This window comes from Girardinichthys multiradiatus, chromosome 13 (assembly GCF_021462225.1).
Source record: "Girardinichthys multiradiatus isolate DD_20200921_A chromosome 13, DD_fGirMul_XY1, whole genome shotgun sequence".
NCBI classification, from domain to species: Eukaryota; Metazoa; Chordata; class Actinopteri; order Cyprinodontiformes; family Goodeidae; genus Girardinichthys; species Girardinichthys multiradiatus.
This window is the reverse complement of record NC_061806.1, coordinates 43,071,735-43,087,152: the sequence shown is the minus strand read 5'-3', so window position 1 is coordinate 43,087,152 and position 15,418 is coordinate 43,071,735. Positions and strand designations below refer to the sequence as shown.

Sequence of the window (15,418 nt, the reverse complement as noted above, 5' to 3'; positions counted from 1 at the left end):
AATCAGCTTGCATTTTCCAGCCAATGGTTGATGTACATCTGAACTTAAATATCACTTAGCATGGAAAACAACTTTGCGTTTAACGGGACAAGTTAAATTAGAGGTATTCGGATTAAAGAACCAAATAACAGAAATAAGTATTAACGTTGTCGTTGTAGTATCAAACTTTTTATAACAATGACGTTCCCAGCATAAAACGGTTAAACGCAAACTTTTGGATATTCTCATCCTAACTTTAAAATTTACGAGTGTCCGTGAAGGCAGCTGAAGGGGCGGGATTTTTGCGTAATAGTCCTCGTTGCTACAGGGGAGCTTCCGAACCCATATTAGCTCTAAAGATCCACTTAGTTTCAGGGCCGAACCGAGCGGAACCATGTCGGGCAGCTGGTGGAACGGTGCCGCGGTGACCCACGGACTGATGGCTATGTTCGCCATGGGTTCCTGGGTTTCCGTCAACGGTCTGTGGGTCGAGCTGCCTGTGGTGGTCCGAGAGCTTCCCGAAGGTCAGCGCTCATCTTTCCGGAGGAAATCCCCTCAGCCTGACCTGGTTCTGTTTACTGTCCACTTATTTTTTAGAACATATACACAGGAAATAGCTTTACAATTAGAGCTGCAGCCAGTTTCAGCGTTAAGATCCATAAATTCTGACTTCAGAACCGCTCATAAACGGACCTCTTGATTAACTGTGGTTATAGCTCCAGAAACTCATTATGGCACCATCTGTCTGGTTATTTCTACTTTATTATACCCTTAGGACCATATTAATAAATATTTGTTTTCAATCCGCTCCTCATTTCTTTCTGTCTTCCTCCAAGCAGCTAAGCATTTTAACAATCTTCAAATATTAATGCTTAATAGAAAATAGTTGTCCCGACATCCTGTGATGGACTGGTGACCTGTCCAGGGTGAACCCGGCTTCTCGCCCATAGACTGCTGGAGATAGGCACCAGCTTCCCAGTGACCCACTATGGAAGAAGCGATAGAAAATGACTGACTGACCCGACTTCCTATTTTATATGGAAACAAGTTCTAAAACACTGAACGTGTTTCTTATGGCTGATACCAGTATCTGGTTTTCTTTGACTGATTTTCTGTTTCAGATATTCTTCCAGTGGATTAGGACTAGGGCTGCATGATTTTTGGAAAACCACAGCTGGGGTGTTGAAGAAATACGGATCAGGAACACGTTGAAGAGCTTCAAAGAAAGAGTTTTCATGTTTTTGTTTTCCTTTTTGTCCTTTAAAAAAGTTTTATTGAAATTTTAAACATACACTTTACAGAATGGTTGGAAAACTGCTGAGGTGTACAAATGTTTTACATGAACAGAAAATTCAGCTTGAAAGAAACGGTTTAAATAGAATAAATGATCCAAACTGAAACATCCCTCAGCTGTGGTTCTGACAAGAGAACAGGGAAATGTTACGGACCAGCTGATCTGGTTCTTCTCCTGTTTCAGGCTGGAACCTTCCTGCCTACCTCTCAGTGCTTATCGCCTTTGGGAATTTGGGTCCAATTGCAGTGACAGTGACGCACCACTGTGCTCCGGGTCGTCTGAACGAACGTGTCGCCATATACTGCATCCAGGCGCTGGCGGTGGTGGCGTCGTTGTTCTTGGCCATTTTCTGGTCCCACACGGTAACGATGGCAGGAACAGAGAGGTCACTTCCCTTCCTTCTCCTCAGCTTTGTCCTAGCGTTGGTCTGCTGTACTTCCACCGTCACCTTCCTGCCATTCATGTTCCGGTATCCTCCTGAGTATATCCGGACGTTCTTCATCGGTCAGGGCTTGAGCGCCTTGTTCCCCTGTATTGTGGCGTTGGGGCAGGGCGTCAGCAAGCTGGAGTGTAAAACTGAGAATGGCACAGTGAAGGCGGAGTATTTGGAGGAGAGATTTCCCGCCCAGAATTTTTTCTGGTTCCTGTTTGTAATGCTGATCATCTCAGCTTTGAGCTTCGTGGCTTTATCACGAAGACAGATTGAATCCCAGCAGGACAGATCGCCCAGAGAGTCCGACAGCGCCGAGGCTTCAAAGAACAGGGAGGAGACGCACCGGCTGTACAACGGAGGAACATTGGTGTCTGAAGAGCAGGTCCACATGGTGAAAGAGCTGCCTGCTCAGACATTTTGGACGTCGCGAAACATCTATCTCCTGGCGCTGCTTGCCATCTCCAACGCCCTCACCAACGGAGTCCTTCCATCTGTGCAGAGCTTCTCCTGTTTACCATACAGCAACATGACCTTTCACCTCTCTGTGGTCCTCGGGAATATCGCCAACCCTCTGGCTTGTTTCCTGGCCATGTTTTTCGTGCTCAGGTGAGACTCTGAAGACTCAAAACAGCATTTCTGGTTTGTTAGATTATTTTTTAGCTGATAAGTCCTGTTTTCATTGGTCCTAAAACTTGTTCTTCTCACCTCCATGAGTCCAAATGCCCAGAATTTGAAAAAAGATACACATGATGGGTTTAAGAATGGACTGAAAATGGTTAAAAAGCAGCCAGGGGCCAAAGAAGTACTGTATAACCTTCAAAAACCTGGACAACCCTTAAACAGAATGGCACCAAAAATAAGGAATGATCAGGACTTTAGCAAAGTGCTTGGCCTTTGACCTTCTCTTCTGTGTTCTTTGTTTCAGGTCCTCTATAGGTTTGGGTTCAGTGTCTGTGGTTGCAGGCGTGTTTGCTGCGTATCTCTTGGCGTTGGCGGCACTCAGCCCATGTCCGCCGCTCCAGGGAAGCCTCGCTGGAAAAGCTATAGTGGTGAGTGGAAATGAGCTTCTCATGACTTCTTCTCTTCTTTCTGATGTGGCTTTTCTGAGAAGCAGAGAGACTAAATGTACATCCTTCAATCAAACGAGGTGTGAAAATTTTTACAGGTGGGCAGGACTTCCGGTGGCGGGCCTTCCGGTGACGTAACCGGATATCGTCATTAACCGGATGTTGTCATTAGCCGGATATCGTCATTAACCGTATGTCGTCATTAACCGGATGTCGTCATTAACCGGATGTCGTCATTAACCGGATGTCGTCATTAACCGTATGTCGTCATTAACCGTATGTCGTCATTAACCGGATGTCGTCATTAACCGGATGTCGTCATTAACCGGATGTCGTCATTAACCGTATGTCGTCATTAACCGGATGTCGTCATTAACCGGATGTCGTCATTAACCGGATGTCGTCATTAACCGGATGTCGTCATTAACCGTATGTCGTCATTAACCGTATGTCGTCATTAACCGTATGTCGTCATTAACCGGATGTCGTCATTAACCGGATGTCGTCATTAACCGTATGTCGTCATTAACCGTATGTCGTCATTAACCGGATGTTGTCATTAACCGGATGTTGTCATTAGGCGGATATCGTCATTAACCGGATGTCGTCATTAACCGTATGTCGTCATTAACCGCATGTCGTCATTAACCGGATGTTGTCATTAACCGGATGTTGTCATTAGGCGGATATCGTCATTAACCGGATGTCGTCAATACAAGGAAGTGAATCTTTCTAATTGTATGTTTTTAGATGTTTTTTACATCTAAAAACAAAACATGTAGTTTATCCACTTTAAAAGGTCACTCAAGTTAATGCAGGGACATCACACGAAATTCTGATAAAAAGAGAGAACCTGACAGAATTGTAAATTCATTTTGTATTAACACAGGGGTTATTTAGATGGATGTTTTTACATCTAAAAAACAAGGAGACAAAAAGTAGATACAGGACCTTTCTTCCTCTGCTCAAATGTTTGAGTAATCTAATCTGCACCAGTAACTTGTAGAAATGATCTAAAAACAGAGAAATAAATGAACTGAAAAAAACAATTGTTAAAAAGTATGCCAAACATGGAATTATCTATTTATGAGTTCTCAGTATGATGTTTCCAAATTAGAAATAGATTCTACAGCTAAAAGATTTTGTTTGGAATCATGAGAGACTTCATTTGGTAAAATGGATGATAATTTTAGTTACCTTAAGCTTTTCTTTTTTCATCTTAGAGCAATAGTTATTGAGGATTTAGAGAAAACAGTCATCCTGTAACTGCTGCCTCGTCCTTCTGATTCAAAGTCTTCTTCTCATACCACGTAGGTGGCGGAGGTTGTATCCTGTAGGTGTGGTCTATGTTAAACGTCACAAGAAACTGAAAAAAAAAAAAAAGTTGAAAAGTACTCAGACATGTCACTGTTTATTGAATTAAGCCAGACATCCACAGCTGTTTCTTGCATATTGTCTCAGACAGTCTTCACACCAACTGTAGTCAAAGTAATTAAAGGCTCTTAAATCTTTAGTGCACATGCGAGCAATTTTGTTGGTCAGATGAGACTTGACATGTGATGGTACTTTCGTTTGACGAATGAAGAGATTCAGGGCTGATTCAATCCAGAATCTGCCTAACGAGTGTGCCTTAATCACTGGTGTACTTGATTACGACTAAACACGTTTTACAAGCAGCATACTGCGTGTTGACACCGCTACATTCAACTCTCCTGAAGTTCGGTAATATTTGCGACTTTCCTGTCAGCTCTATAAGTTTAATAGATTAGTTTAATATAAGTTCCTTTTTTTTCTAATTTCAAGTACGAACTCTGACAGCAAATCAAGCATGTTTAAATCTTTGTAAACAGATAACAGTACCGTTGTGAAAATGAGAGGAATAGGCATGTAAATGCCAAGTGTTACAAAGTATTAGAACCTAAATACTCAAGTATAATTGTACCTGGAGTTGTAACAGTTGTAAAGCTGTGTACTTTTTTTTTTTTTTTTTCTTATTTTTGGTCATTAGATGTAATAAGCAAAAGAAGAGTGTGGAACTCTCTTATACAACTTTAAAACCTAAACGCATGAAGCAAAACCAAAGAGCATGAATAATACATACAAACCAGAACTCGAGGACCTCCCACAATCATTAGTCTGCTGTTTGTTGATTGATTGTTTTTCAGCCATACACAATATTGTAGAAAGAAAGGTGGTTTAATTAAAGTTGAGACCGGCATTGTTGAACAAAGATAAGGTGAGTAGCTGGCTCTACGTTGAACTTAATTTCCCCCCTTGAACTGGTATAACTCGACTAAATGTAACTGGTATAAAGAAAAAAACTAATTTAAGCACAAATCCAGCTGCTTGTGGCATTCAAGTAGTCCTTTGCTAACAATTCAGACCATACCAAACCAAACCAAACCAAACCAAACCAAACCAAACCAAACCAAACCATAACAAATGCTTTGAGAATCTTTATAGCTGTAGATGTGGAACGTAACTTTGTCAAAGCACCACATTTTAACACATATAGAAAGGTATTAGAATTACATTGTTTTTTTTTTCATGCTGCTCCTCAATAGATATATTTTGCAGATTATTGAAAAAGCTGTGTTTCAGCAGCTAAACAACTTCCTAACAACGACCAACCGCTTCGGTGTCTTCCAGTCAGGCTTCCTGCTCACCACAGTACAGAGACTGCTCTTGTCAAGGTGTTCAATGACATCCGTATAAATGCAGACTGTGGAAGAACCACGGTGCTGGTATTATTGGACCTTAGTGCAGCATTCAACACTGTTGATCACTCCATTTTATTAGAGTACCTGGAAAACTGGGTCGGCCTTTCTGGTACAGCACTCAACTGGTTTAAATCCTACTTGAAGGACAGGGACTTTTTTGTGTCAGTAGGTAACTTTACGTCAGAGACACAAAAATCACATGTGGCGTTCCCCAAGGATCCATCTTAGGGCCCCTCCTATTCAATATCTCCATGCTCCCCCTAACTCAGATTTTAATAAACAACAACGTAAGTTATCATAACTATGCAGACGACACACAGCTATACGTTACGATGTCACCAGGTGACTATGAACCCATTTAAGCGCTGGGTAAATGCTTAGAAGAAATCAATGCTTGGAAACACTGAAGGAGGATGCTCTGTTGCTCTGGGTAACGTCACTTCCTGTTCTCACTGTTGCACTCGGTGAATTGTTTGGTGTGTGAAGCTCTCTCGTTTGATCTGATTTCTCTCTACTGTGATATCTCTTACTTGTTCTAATACATAAGCACGTTAAAATACTTACTTTCTGTTGCTACTTTTAACGTTTGGGGACTCTCCGTGTTTTACACGGTTTTTCTAGTAGTGATAAGGGGTCGCTAGCTTAGCTTTAGCTCCACCATGGCTACCCGTTCTACTGTTTCTCTGAGTCTTCTTCTCTCTCCTGCTCTCTGTGTCAGATGTTCAGTTACTCCTTTGCCTCCTTTAGTGATAATGGGACGTGTAATAAATGTAGCATTTTTGTAGCTTTGGAGGCGAGGGTGTCGGAATTGGAGGCCCGGCTCCGCGCTGTTGAAAAACCAGCAGATAGCCGAGGCCCCTTAACCAGCGCGGAGCCACTGAGAGTAGCTCCCCGTAGCTGTCCTCCAGCAGAGCCCGGGCAGCCGGGGCCTCAGATCGGCTGGATGACGGTACATAGAAAGCATAGTCCTAGATCCCAGCCCACAGGTCACCACCAACCCGTCTGCGTTTCTAACAGATTTTCCCCGCTCAGCGACACACCCGCTGAGAAGCCAACTCTGGTAATTGGCAGCTCCAGTCAGAAACGTGGCACTAGAGACACCAGCGACCATAGTCAAATGTCTGCCAGGGGCCAGAACGGGCGACATCAAATCATACCTGAAACTGTTGGCTAAGGATCATCGTAAATACAGTAAGATTGTTATTCACGCTGGCGGTAATGACACCCGGTTACGTCAATCGGAGGTCACCAAAGTTAGTGTTGCTTCAGTGTGTAAGTTTGCCAAAACAATGTCGGACTCCGTCATTTTCTCTGGTCCCCTTCCTGATCTGACCAGTGATGACATGTTTAGCCGCATGCTGTCATTCAACCGCTGGCTGTCTAGATGGTGTCTAGAAAACAATGTGGGTTACATTGATAACTGGTGAACATTTTGGAGAAAACCTGGTCTGAATCCTGGCAGACATTTGACTATGGTCGCTGGTGTCTCTAGTGCCACGTTTCTGACTATGAAGCTGCCAATTACCAGAGTTGGCTTCTCAGCGGGTGTGTCGCTGAGCGGTTCGCAACAAATTCAGAGGTGCATAGCGCCACCTACTGTACATCATTGTATAACTCCACCCACTATATCCTGAGCCTAAGATCACGTGACACTAAGTCGCTGATTTAAATTCGTATTCTCAAAGAAAATAAATCGTATTCACAAACTGTTATAGCATATTGTATTCATAAAGAATAAAACACAACTGTAAACTTGAACTTTGTGTTTGTAATTTCTTGAAGCTGTAACATTTTATTTTCAATTATAGAGAAAATATACAATACCTCTTTTAGATTTTACTTATGCACAACTATTGACTAATATGCACACATTTCCGTCTTTACATACACATTGTTTTTGACAGCGTTCTTACCCCATACTCAGGACCACTGGTTTACACCAGTAACATAAGAAGTCTGGTGTATTACAGGCGCAGCTGATAATGATGAATAAAATGGTTTTATTTTGGGAGAAAATGATATTTTAGAATAATTAAAAATTAGCAAACAGATTAATTGAAAAAAAGAGCTGCTAGTGGCATCTCCAGAGCAAACACCAGTATGGATGAACTTCCAGTTCTAAGCTTCTGTCTCCTGCTGTTTCACTCATCCAGCTGCCTGTGTGCGCCCCCTGCAGGTCATCTCCTGGATTGTCTTCACCGGCCTCTTCTCCTATCTGAAGGTGGTGATCGGAACTCTGCTTCACGAAGCGGGTCACGCTGCGCTGCTGTGGTGCGGCATCTCCATCCAGGCAGGCTCCCTGATCGGAGCGCTCACCATGTTCCCGCTGGTGAACGTCTATCAGGTGTTCGTCAGAGCCCAGGACTGTGTGATCCTGGACTCCTGCTAACTGCAGGTTCTTCTTCTTCTTTTCCTCCTCCTGGGACATGAGGTCCACCCAGAGCGGAGGTGAAAACATGAACATTCCTGGACTTATGGACTGAAAGCACAAACATGTTTGGTGTTTTATGGTCAATCCATTCAGCTGAAGGTTTTCAGAAGCAGAAAGCTGCTGATGGAGACCACATGGAAGCTCTTCATCATCACTAACTCCTTCATCCACACGTTGCTCCTGATCCTTTCTCCTGAGGAACCAACACCGTCTCACCCCCCCACAGACAGCCATAGTGTAGGAGCCGCAACGTTCCTTGATTTCATGCCGAGAGTCTTTCTGTATCCCCGGAAAACCGTTCAGTTTTCCTTCTGTTTGAAAATTTAGCTAAAATCAGTTTTATGTTTTGGGAATTTTGTTTTCCCTTCTGGGATACGATGATGCAGCTCAGCTGTTTGGCCGGACCGACAGCTGAGGTTCACTTCTTCATTCAGCTCATCTGTGGTCTGCTGACAGGCAGAAGCAGCAGATGTCACATGCATGTTCACCAGAACTGAGTCAGAACTCTAAAACACCACAGTTCAGTATAAAAGCAACAGAAAATTAGCTGACTAGACAACTCAAACTTGCTGTGACTGTTTTCATTCTGCCTTAATGACTCCGAGGGTCTACTTCAGTCTGAATGTGAAGTTCTGACATCATCTTGTCGCTCTTTAGGGAAAAAACATCAGACCTGTGGAACAGTAAAAATAAAGTCTGCTAATGAAAGATGGATTTCCCTGCAGAATTTCATGAATAAAGTTTGTAAAAAATGCACTTCAGAAAGAAACCAGCTAATTTAGTTTTGTATTTTGGTTGATGACATCACAGGAGGCACAGCTGGTATTTGTAAACAGGATGGAGAACTTCTGACAGATTAGGACCAACCTGAATGATTTAGATGTATGATCATGATGGATGCTGCTGTGGATGTCCAGATAACAGACTGGTGTTAATGGTATTAATGTGTTAGCATTTGTCGATCAGACCTGTGCATATTCGCAGCTATTATCCAGGCATTAAGTTGGTCTGCTTGCTGATAATTTACAGCAGATGTTGTAGGTGATACATCAGTCCTGCAGGAATCATTGTCGGCATTATATTTAACAAGCTGGCTCAAGTTTTTATTAGGAATGTGGTTAAAATTAGAGCTGCTTGATATTGGAAATTATGTCAGGTCTGATATCTGCGTATTCCTGGTCTGACCTTCCATCACGCTGACCTTCAGCATTTTGGGCGAAGTCATCTGTGTCCAGTGTGGACTTCTGCTGCCATGGGACTCTAAATATGATATTAGCATGAACACTTACTGCTACTACTTATCCAGCAGTTACTGCGCTCCAGTCCTTTGCAATATGAATATTACTCACATTGATGTAAACTTTAGATAAAGTGATTTATATAAAGAACAAGAACCTTTTAATGGTTTTATAATGGACGGTAACAATGGGCTAACTGGGCCCTCCACATGTTCTCACTAAACCAAACAGACCTTCACCGATCAGTTTTCCCACTGAACTGGCTTTTTCTCGTTGTGAAATGGTTACTTTATTTATTTTGTCTGTCTCTGGGGAGGACCGGCCCAGGTTTAACATCTAAATGCACAAACTTCAACGGCTCTACATGGTTTTTACCCCCTCTGTTTGATCCTCGTTCTGTAGGATCTGGTTTTATGAGTTAGTTACCAGGACCAGCTTCTCTTTCATTATCTGTACTTTCAGCCTTGAGGATTTTTTTAATTACCATAAAATTAGTCCTGCTGCAGTTTTTTATTTACAGATCTTTAGTGCCATGCTTGAAGACGTTCTAATTCAGAGGGTAATTCAGGTAACCTAAAAGGTCTAGATATTTACAGTAGAACCTCCAAATACACCTCAACCATCAGGGAGATGGTTGAGGTGTTTCCATTGTGACGTAAGGAACGACATCAAGATGTGTTCTCCATCCTAGCATATTCTGCTGACACAGCAACGAGAAATTGTGGCATTCCTGGCTTTCCATAGACCTGCTTGGACGCACTGGCAGACATTGCATCACCGTCTGCAAACAGAATCAGTTCCTTGATACTTCCTGCTGCCTGTCAGGAAAAGTCTCATAAAACTGTACAGAGTCGTGCTACATGTTTGCACACGATCCAAAAAATGTGGTCGGTGTTTCTGGAAGTGAGCACCTCTACTGTCTGCTGCTCTGCCTTCATATTCAGGAGGTTCCACTGTGGTTCCTGGTCCTTGCAGCTGAGGTTCAGGAACCTTTAACGGTTCATCACTGATCAGCAGAGACTTCACACTGTCTCCAGATCAGTGTTTATTTTTAATAGCTTTATTTCTGGACCCAAATGAAAATGTTGAACCCGAGTGTCTGAACAAAGGGGACATCTGGGAACTCCAGCTGTTGCAGATGTTTAATATGTCCACCCAGCATGTAAACGGACCCTGATACAACAACAAATGGTTCTGGAGTTCTGTATCCAGGATGTGAACTTGTGCCTTGTCCTGGTGCTTTATTAGCCGAGCAGCACCAGAACTCTACAGATGAAGGAACATTTTATTTGAATTCAGCCTGATGAGATGATTTTGGGTAGATTTGATGATTTTTTTGAAGGTCTTCTGGATCTATCGTTAGTGTTATTATGTGTAACGTATAACATGTACTTGCAATGAATTGTGAAGATATAAGTGATGAACAATAAAGGTGTCCTGAGGGCTCTAATGAAACATGAAGGTTGCTGGACGTTTTTCTCCATCACTGGTGTATTATCTGCAGAATAAAACCCGATCAATGAGGTCTGTAGGCCCCGCCCTCACCTGCAGACCTGGACCACAGGAGGCCCTATGTGGAGCAGTAGCTGTGGACTACACACGTCCCGCTTAGAGAAGGCTCTGAGGAGACCCAGAACTTCTTTCTGGTTTGGGAGAACCTTCGACAACCTCTAGAGGAGCTGTGCTGTTAGGACAGAGGTGTCTGGGTTTTCCTTCTGGACTTGTTAGCTTTCTGCTTAGACAGCAGATAAGCAGAACTTCTGCTTATCGGATTAATGGACTGAACTTGTATGACTTGTTCTGAAAGTCCATGAGGTTCTAGTATCTAAGGTCAGATTATAGACGTAACAGGTTCAAGATCAACCTCAGAACCCAGATCCCTCCCTCCAGTGAAAGGCGGCGGTTCCTCTGGGGGTATTGCACGGCTGCAGTCTGAAATTCTAAATGTTTCCTTCCTGGATCGAGTTTAAGGCAGGATTATTGGTATTATATTATTTTATTTATGATATATATCATTTTTATTATAGTATTAATATCAACTGTAGTTTGCAGCACTGTTGCAGAGAATGAACAACTGACGAGGTTAGATTTATTGTCCCTCTCAGGACCAATAGCAGTCATGTTTTCACAGAATTCAAACATCTGGAGTTCTTCCTAGATGTTTCCATTCCTTCTCCCAACACTGACAGACATTCCTGCTTTGAGGACACCAACACTGGGGACACACCAGTTCAGCAGCTGTACCCTCTGTCATGATTTGTGGGTGTTTTTGGTTTATGATTATTATTATTATTGACAGATTTTGTATCATGCTTTAGTTTTTATCTTCTTGCTCATGTTTTGTTAGGTTTTTTGGATCTTGTTATGCTTTAGTTTCATGTTTTTCTAGTTGTATTTCTATTAGTTTGTATCCTTGGATTTCTGTTCTGCTCTAGCCACGTTTTGTCCTGTCAATCAACTTTATTCAGTTCACCTGCTCCAAGCTAATCTGTCTTCTTGCTTCACCTGGTTCACGCTCCATAAATACACACCTGTACAGTTACTCATTGCGGAAACATTTTCAGTTTATGTCACCTGTGTCCTGTTGATCATGCCAGCCTGCCCATGTCTGTTTTTGCCGTCAACTTCTGTAGTAAGTTTTGTTAATTAAATATTTTCACCTCCTGTCATGCTGCCTGCTCGTCTGCATTGCGGGGTCCTTCACTACACAAACCGTAACACCCTCTTCTTCCTCAACCAGGCCTTTGGAATGTGGTTTTCCATTGTGTTAGGGTTAATTAATGATTATATATGTTTTAACTTTAATAGAAGTGAAGCTTGCTGTTCAGAGTGATTATATCTTATATGTACAAGAGCTGCAAGATAGAGACAGGATGTTCTAGAACATTCTGTCGGTGCAGCTGTTTCTAATCTTATGAGTGTGCATCCCTCCCTTTTGTGCTTGGAATATTTTGTAACCAGGGCCTCTTCTCTTATCAATAAAAGGCAGAGAGAGCAGGGGCTGTCTCAGAGTGTGGTGGAGGATTGTAATTGAGCAGCCTCTGAGACACTCTCACCTGCAGGTTAAAATGAACTAACTTCTCTGTGTCTTTCTTTGTGCAGAATTGTGAAAGTGTTTGGTGTTTAAACCTAACATAAATGGTCCTTCGAGCCGGAGGCCAAGATGCTTGACGATCCCAGTGGGTGAGTGAGATTCCAGACAAATCTGTGGCCACAGTACTAATACCCTTTCCGGGACTGGTCCCTCCCTGACAGGCTGGGGTCTGACGGCTGACGGTACTCCCGAGGACACAGAGAACCAGTGAGTAGGTCTTTCATTTAAAAGGAATGAGTGATGAAATGCAAATGACCTAAAATAGTACAGTATAGAGAAACCCTGACAATTCTAGACACTATCAGGTGAACTAAAATAGACAGTTAAATTCCGCAGGAGGGTAGACTCCCTTAGTTGAAATAGACTAATTAAACTCTACACAGGACGGCGGAGTCCTCTGTTGTATTTTTGTGAAAATAATTAAAGTAAGAGTAAAACGCGTAAAAAGTGTGACTGAAAAACGAGTGGAAGAATGAATGGAATCGTAACGACCACTAGGTCCTTACCTTTCATATAAACTGAAAACAGATAGTAAATGGTGAGCCTTTGTGGATGCTTGTAGGCAAGAAAATCCCACCTGAACAGGGTTGAAGTGGATTTTACCACAACTGACTTCTTGATCACCATCCTGTTTTCAAATACATAAATCCAGTATTTAGAATACACCAGGTATTAAAAAACATACTGGATCTAAATCTAGTTCAAAATGGGAAAGGGGCAAAGTAAAGAGAAACAAAGTAAACTAATTGACTTAGAAGGGGAGGTAAAGTTTATGGAGAACTATGTAAAAGGAGCAGGTATGATCTGTCATAGATGGAATAAAAAATAAAAAACATGGGTTTTTGGGCAAATTAGATACAAAGGATGTCTTAAAATTACAAGGGGATCTAAAATTAGCAATAATGAAAACTAAAAAGAGAAAAATAACAAAGAACAATGGGGAAGGGACAGAGAAAAAGCTCTGATTTAACAGAAATATGTACACGATGGCATAAAAATACGGATTTTCAGGTAACTTAATTATCACTGAAATCCTAAAACTACACGGGGATCTTAAACTGGAGATTATGCATTTAAAAGATTCAAGAGACAATAAAAAACCTTGCCAGATTATAATTTCAAAGGGGACTTTTCAGTCCCTGAGTGCACACAGTTGATAAACAGATTAAAACAAAAAGATGAATTAAAAAAAAACAACAATAAGAGCAGCTTTTAACTGACATAACCATAATACTGAGGCCTTAAGAAAAGCACAGGAAAAAACTTTCAGCTTAACTGAAAACAAATAAAGGGGGGGGCGGACTGCCACCCATCCCAGTTTAGAATACCAAGGTAGCCCCAAATTATAAAGACTAAGAGATGGTTTTAGAGGACGTGGTAAAAGAAGTTAAAAGAGGAGGTGACAATGTGGACAACATGGAAACTGTCCAACTGGACAACCCAGTGAACAATGACTAGAGTTGTTAAAGAAGTAATCTGAGAGTAAAAGATTTTGTAGGCAAGCATTAGTGAGAAACAGGTGCTTTAAAAATCATTCTATGGTGTTATACTACCAACAATATCATGATAAAATGCAAAAGATTCATTTTACAGGGAAATAATTCCATATTTGGCTCAGATTGTGTGCATTCTTGATTTTTCCTCTTTGAGAGAAGTTAAATTTCAGCTCTGTGAAACGACCTTGACAAAGAGATGCAGCTGCCTGAAAACAAAGATAAAACTTCTGCAAACAGCAGAAGCCTGTCTCTGCTGAAAGGTCTGAAAAAATTGTAACTCTACCCTGCATGTGTCAAACTCAAGGTCCGCGGGCCAAAACCGGACCCCAGAAGTTTAGTGATTCTCTAGAAGTAGAGCCTTTTAATATGGTGATTGTGTGCTTGAATGTTATTTTGTCAATCAATAAGCAGTTTTGTTTACATTCTGCCACAATCTGCCTTTTGAAAATGTTTTGAATCTTGCTCTTTATGTATAAAAAAAAAAGAAAGAAAAGAAAAATTGGCTAAAGTCTGCAGACATAAAATGAACCTGGATTGAAGCTCTAACTAAGTTTATTTAATCTGAGATCTTCTCCAAATGCAACAGTATATGTCAGTCTACATGAGATACTAACAACTTCACCTACTGGTATAATATAAAGATGTGAGTGAATATGTGAAACAAACAATGATGAAAGTTTTTCAACAGGTGATGCTCATCCAGGAGGAAGACAGTGTTCCTAGGAAATGCAGCTCATTCATTAACAATCATTTTTTCTCCTATAGGTGGAAGTTTTGCTGACTAATCATAGGCTGGATCTATGAAACATTATGTGCACAGAACAAATGACCAAGGTTCTGACTGACTTATGAACCTCACTGACCTGACAATGATAACATGACACCCAACAAACAACACCTTTAAGGTGGATCCACTAAGACCACCTTATTGATTCTTGGTGAATAAAAAAAAAAAGAATTGAAGCGTTCAAAACAGACCTTGTGGAAACAAAAGGGGTTATGAGGAAACAATGTGCATTTTAAGAATAATAGAAGTCAAATTATGTTCAAATCTTTGCAAATAAAAATTACTCTGACAGAGAAATAAGTAAGTAGTGTGTGAATGTGTGTGAATGGGAATGACTGATTTCATTGTAATGCATCTTTGAGGGACATTAAAAGCGCTAATAAAGGTCTGATGTTCTGATGATCTTTGCCAAATTTATATCTTAATAAGGTTTCCAGAATCTTTTCCGAAAAATCATATAAAGATAGCAAAGGTTCTACCTGTATTAAAAATACTGATAACTATAGGAAAGTTCATAGATCTGTCTTCAATTTTTCCTAATTCTTTTACAAACAGGTTATTTAAACTTTCATGTGGCCAAATGTCTGTGTTTGACTTTCTGTTTTTGTGAAATAAATGTCTGTTTCATGTCATGTAAAAATTAGAGTCCTCAACATTACCATAATAATATTAGGTCAGTTCTCTATAGTAAAACAAAAAGATTTTAACAGATGTTTAGACTTTTTCCAGTCAGGTTCAAAATGATTGAATTAGACTCAAACTTAACATAAGATTAAATTAACCTTAACAGAATTACTGGACTGGACTGAAATAGAGAAAACTTGAGTTAATTGAAACAAACTTTAGTTACTTGAACTAAATACAAAGCTGACTGAAACT

The 15,418-nt window shown here is 41.1% G+C and overlaps 1 protein-coding gene across 1 annotated transcript; it reads left to right on the top strand.

Moving 5' to 3' along the window:
- Window positions 1-254: 254 nt before the first annotated feature.
- slc52a2 (solute carrier family 52 member 2) lies at window positions 255-10,617 on the top strand. Its single transcript, XM_047384087.1, has 4 exons — window positions 255-503; window positions 1,457-2,312; window positions 2,632-2,755; window positions 7,670-10,617. Exons 1-4 carry the CDS (start codon window positions 374-376, stop codon window positions 7,880-7,882), a joined length of 1,323 nt encoding a protein of 440 aa, XP_047240043.1. The 5' UTR covers window positions 255-373; the 3' UTR covers window positions 7,883-10,617.
- Window positions 10,618-15,418: the final 4,801 nt, after the last annotated feature.

Coding starts and splice junctions, on each gene's coding strand:
- slc52a2 (XM_047384087.1), top strand. CDS start 374: ATGTCGGGCAGCTGGTGGAACGGTGCCGCGGTGACCCACGGACTGATG. Junction 504..1,456: donor GGTCCGAGAGCTTCCCGAAG/GTCAGCGCTCAT, acceptor CTCCTGTTTCAG/GCTGGAACCTTCCTGCCTAC. Junction 2,756..7,669: donor TCGCTGGAAAAGCTATAGTG/GTGAGTGGAAAT, acceptor CGCCCCCTGCAG/GTCATCTCCTGGATTGTCTT.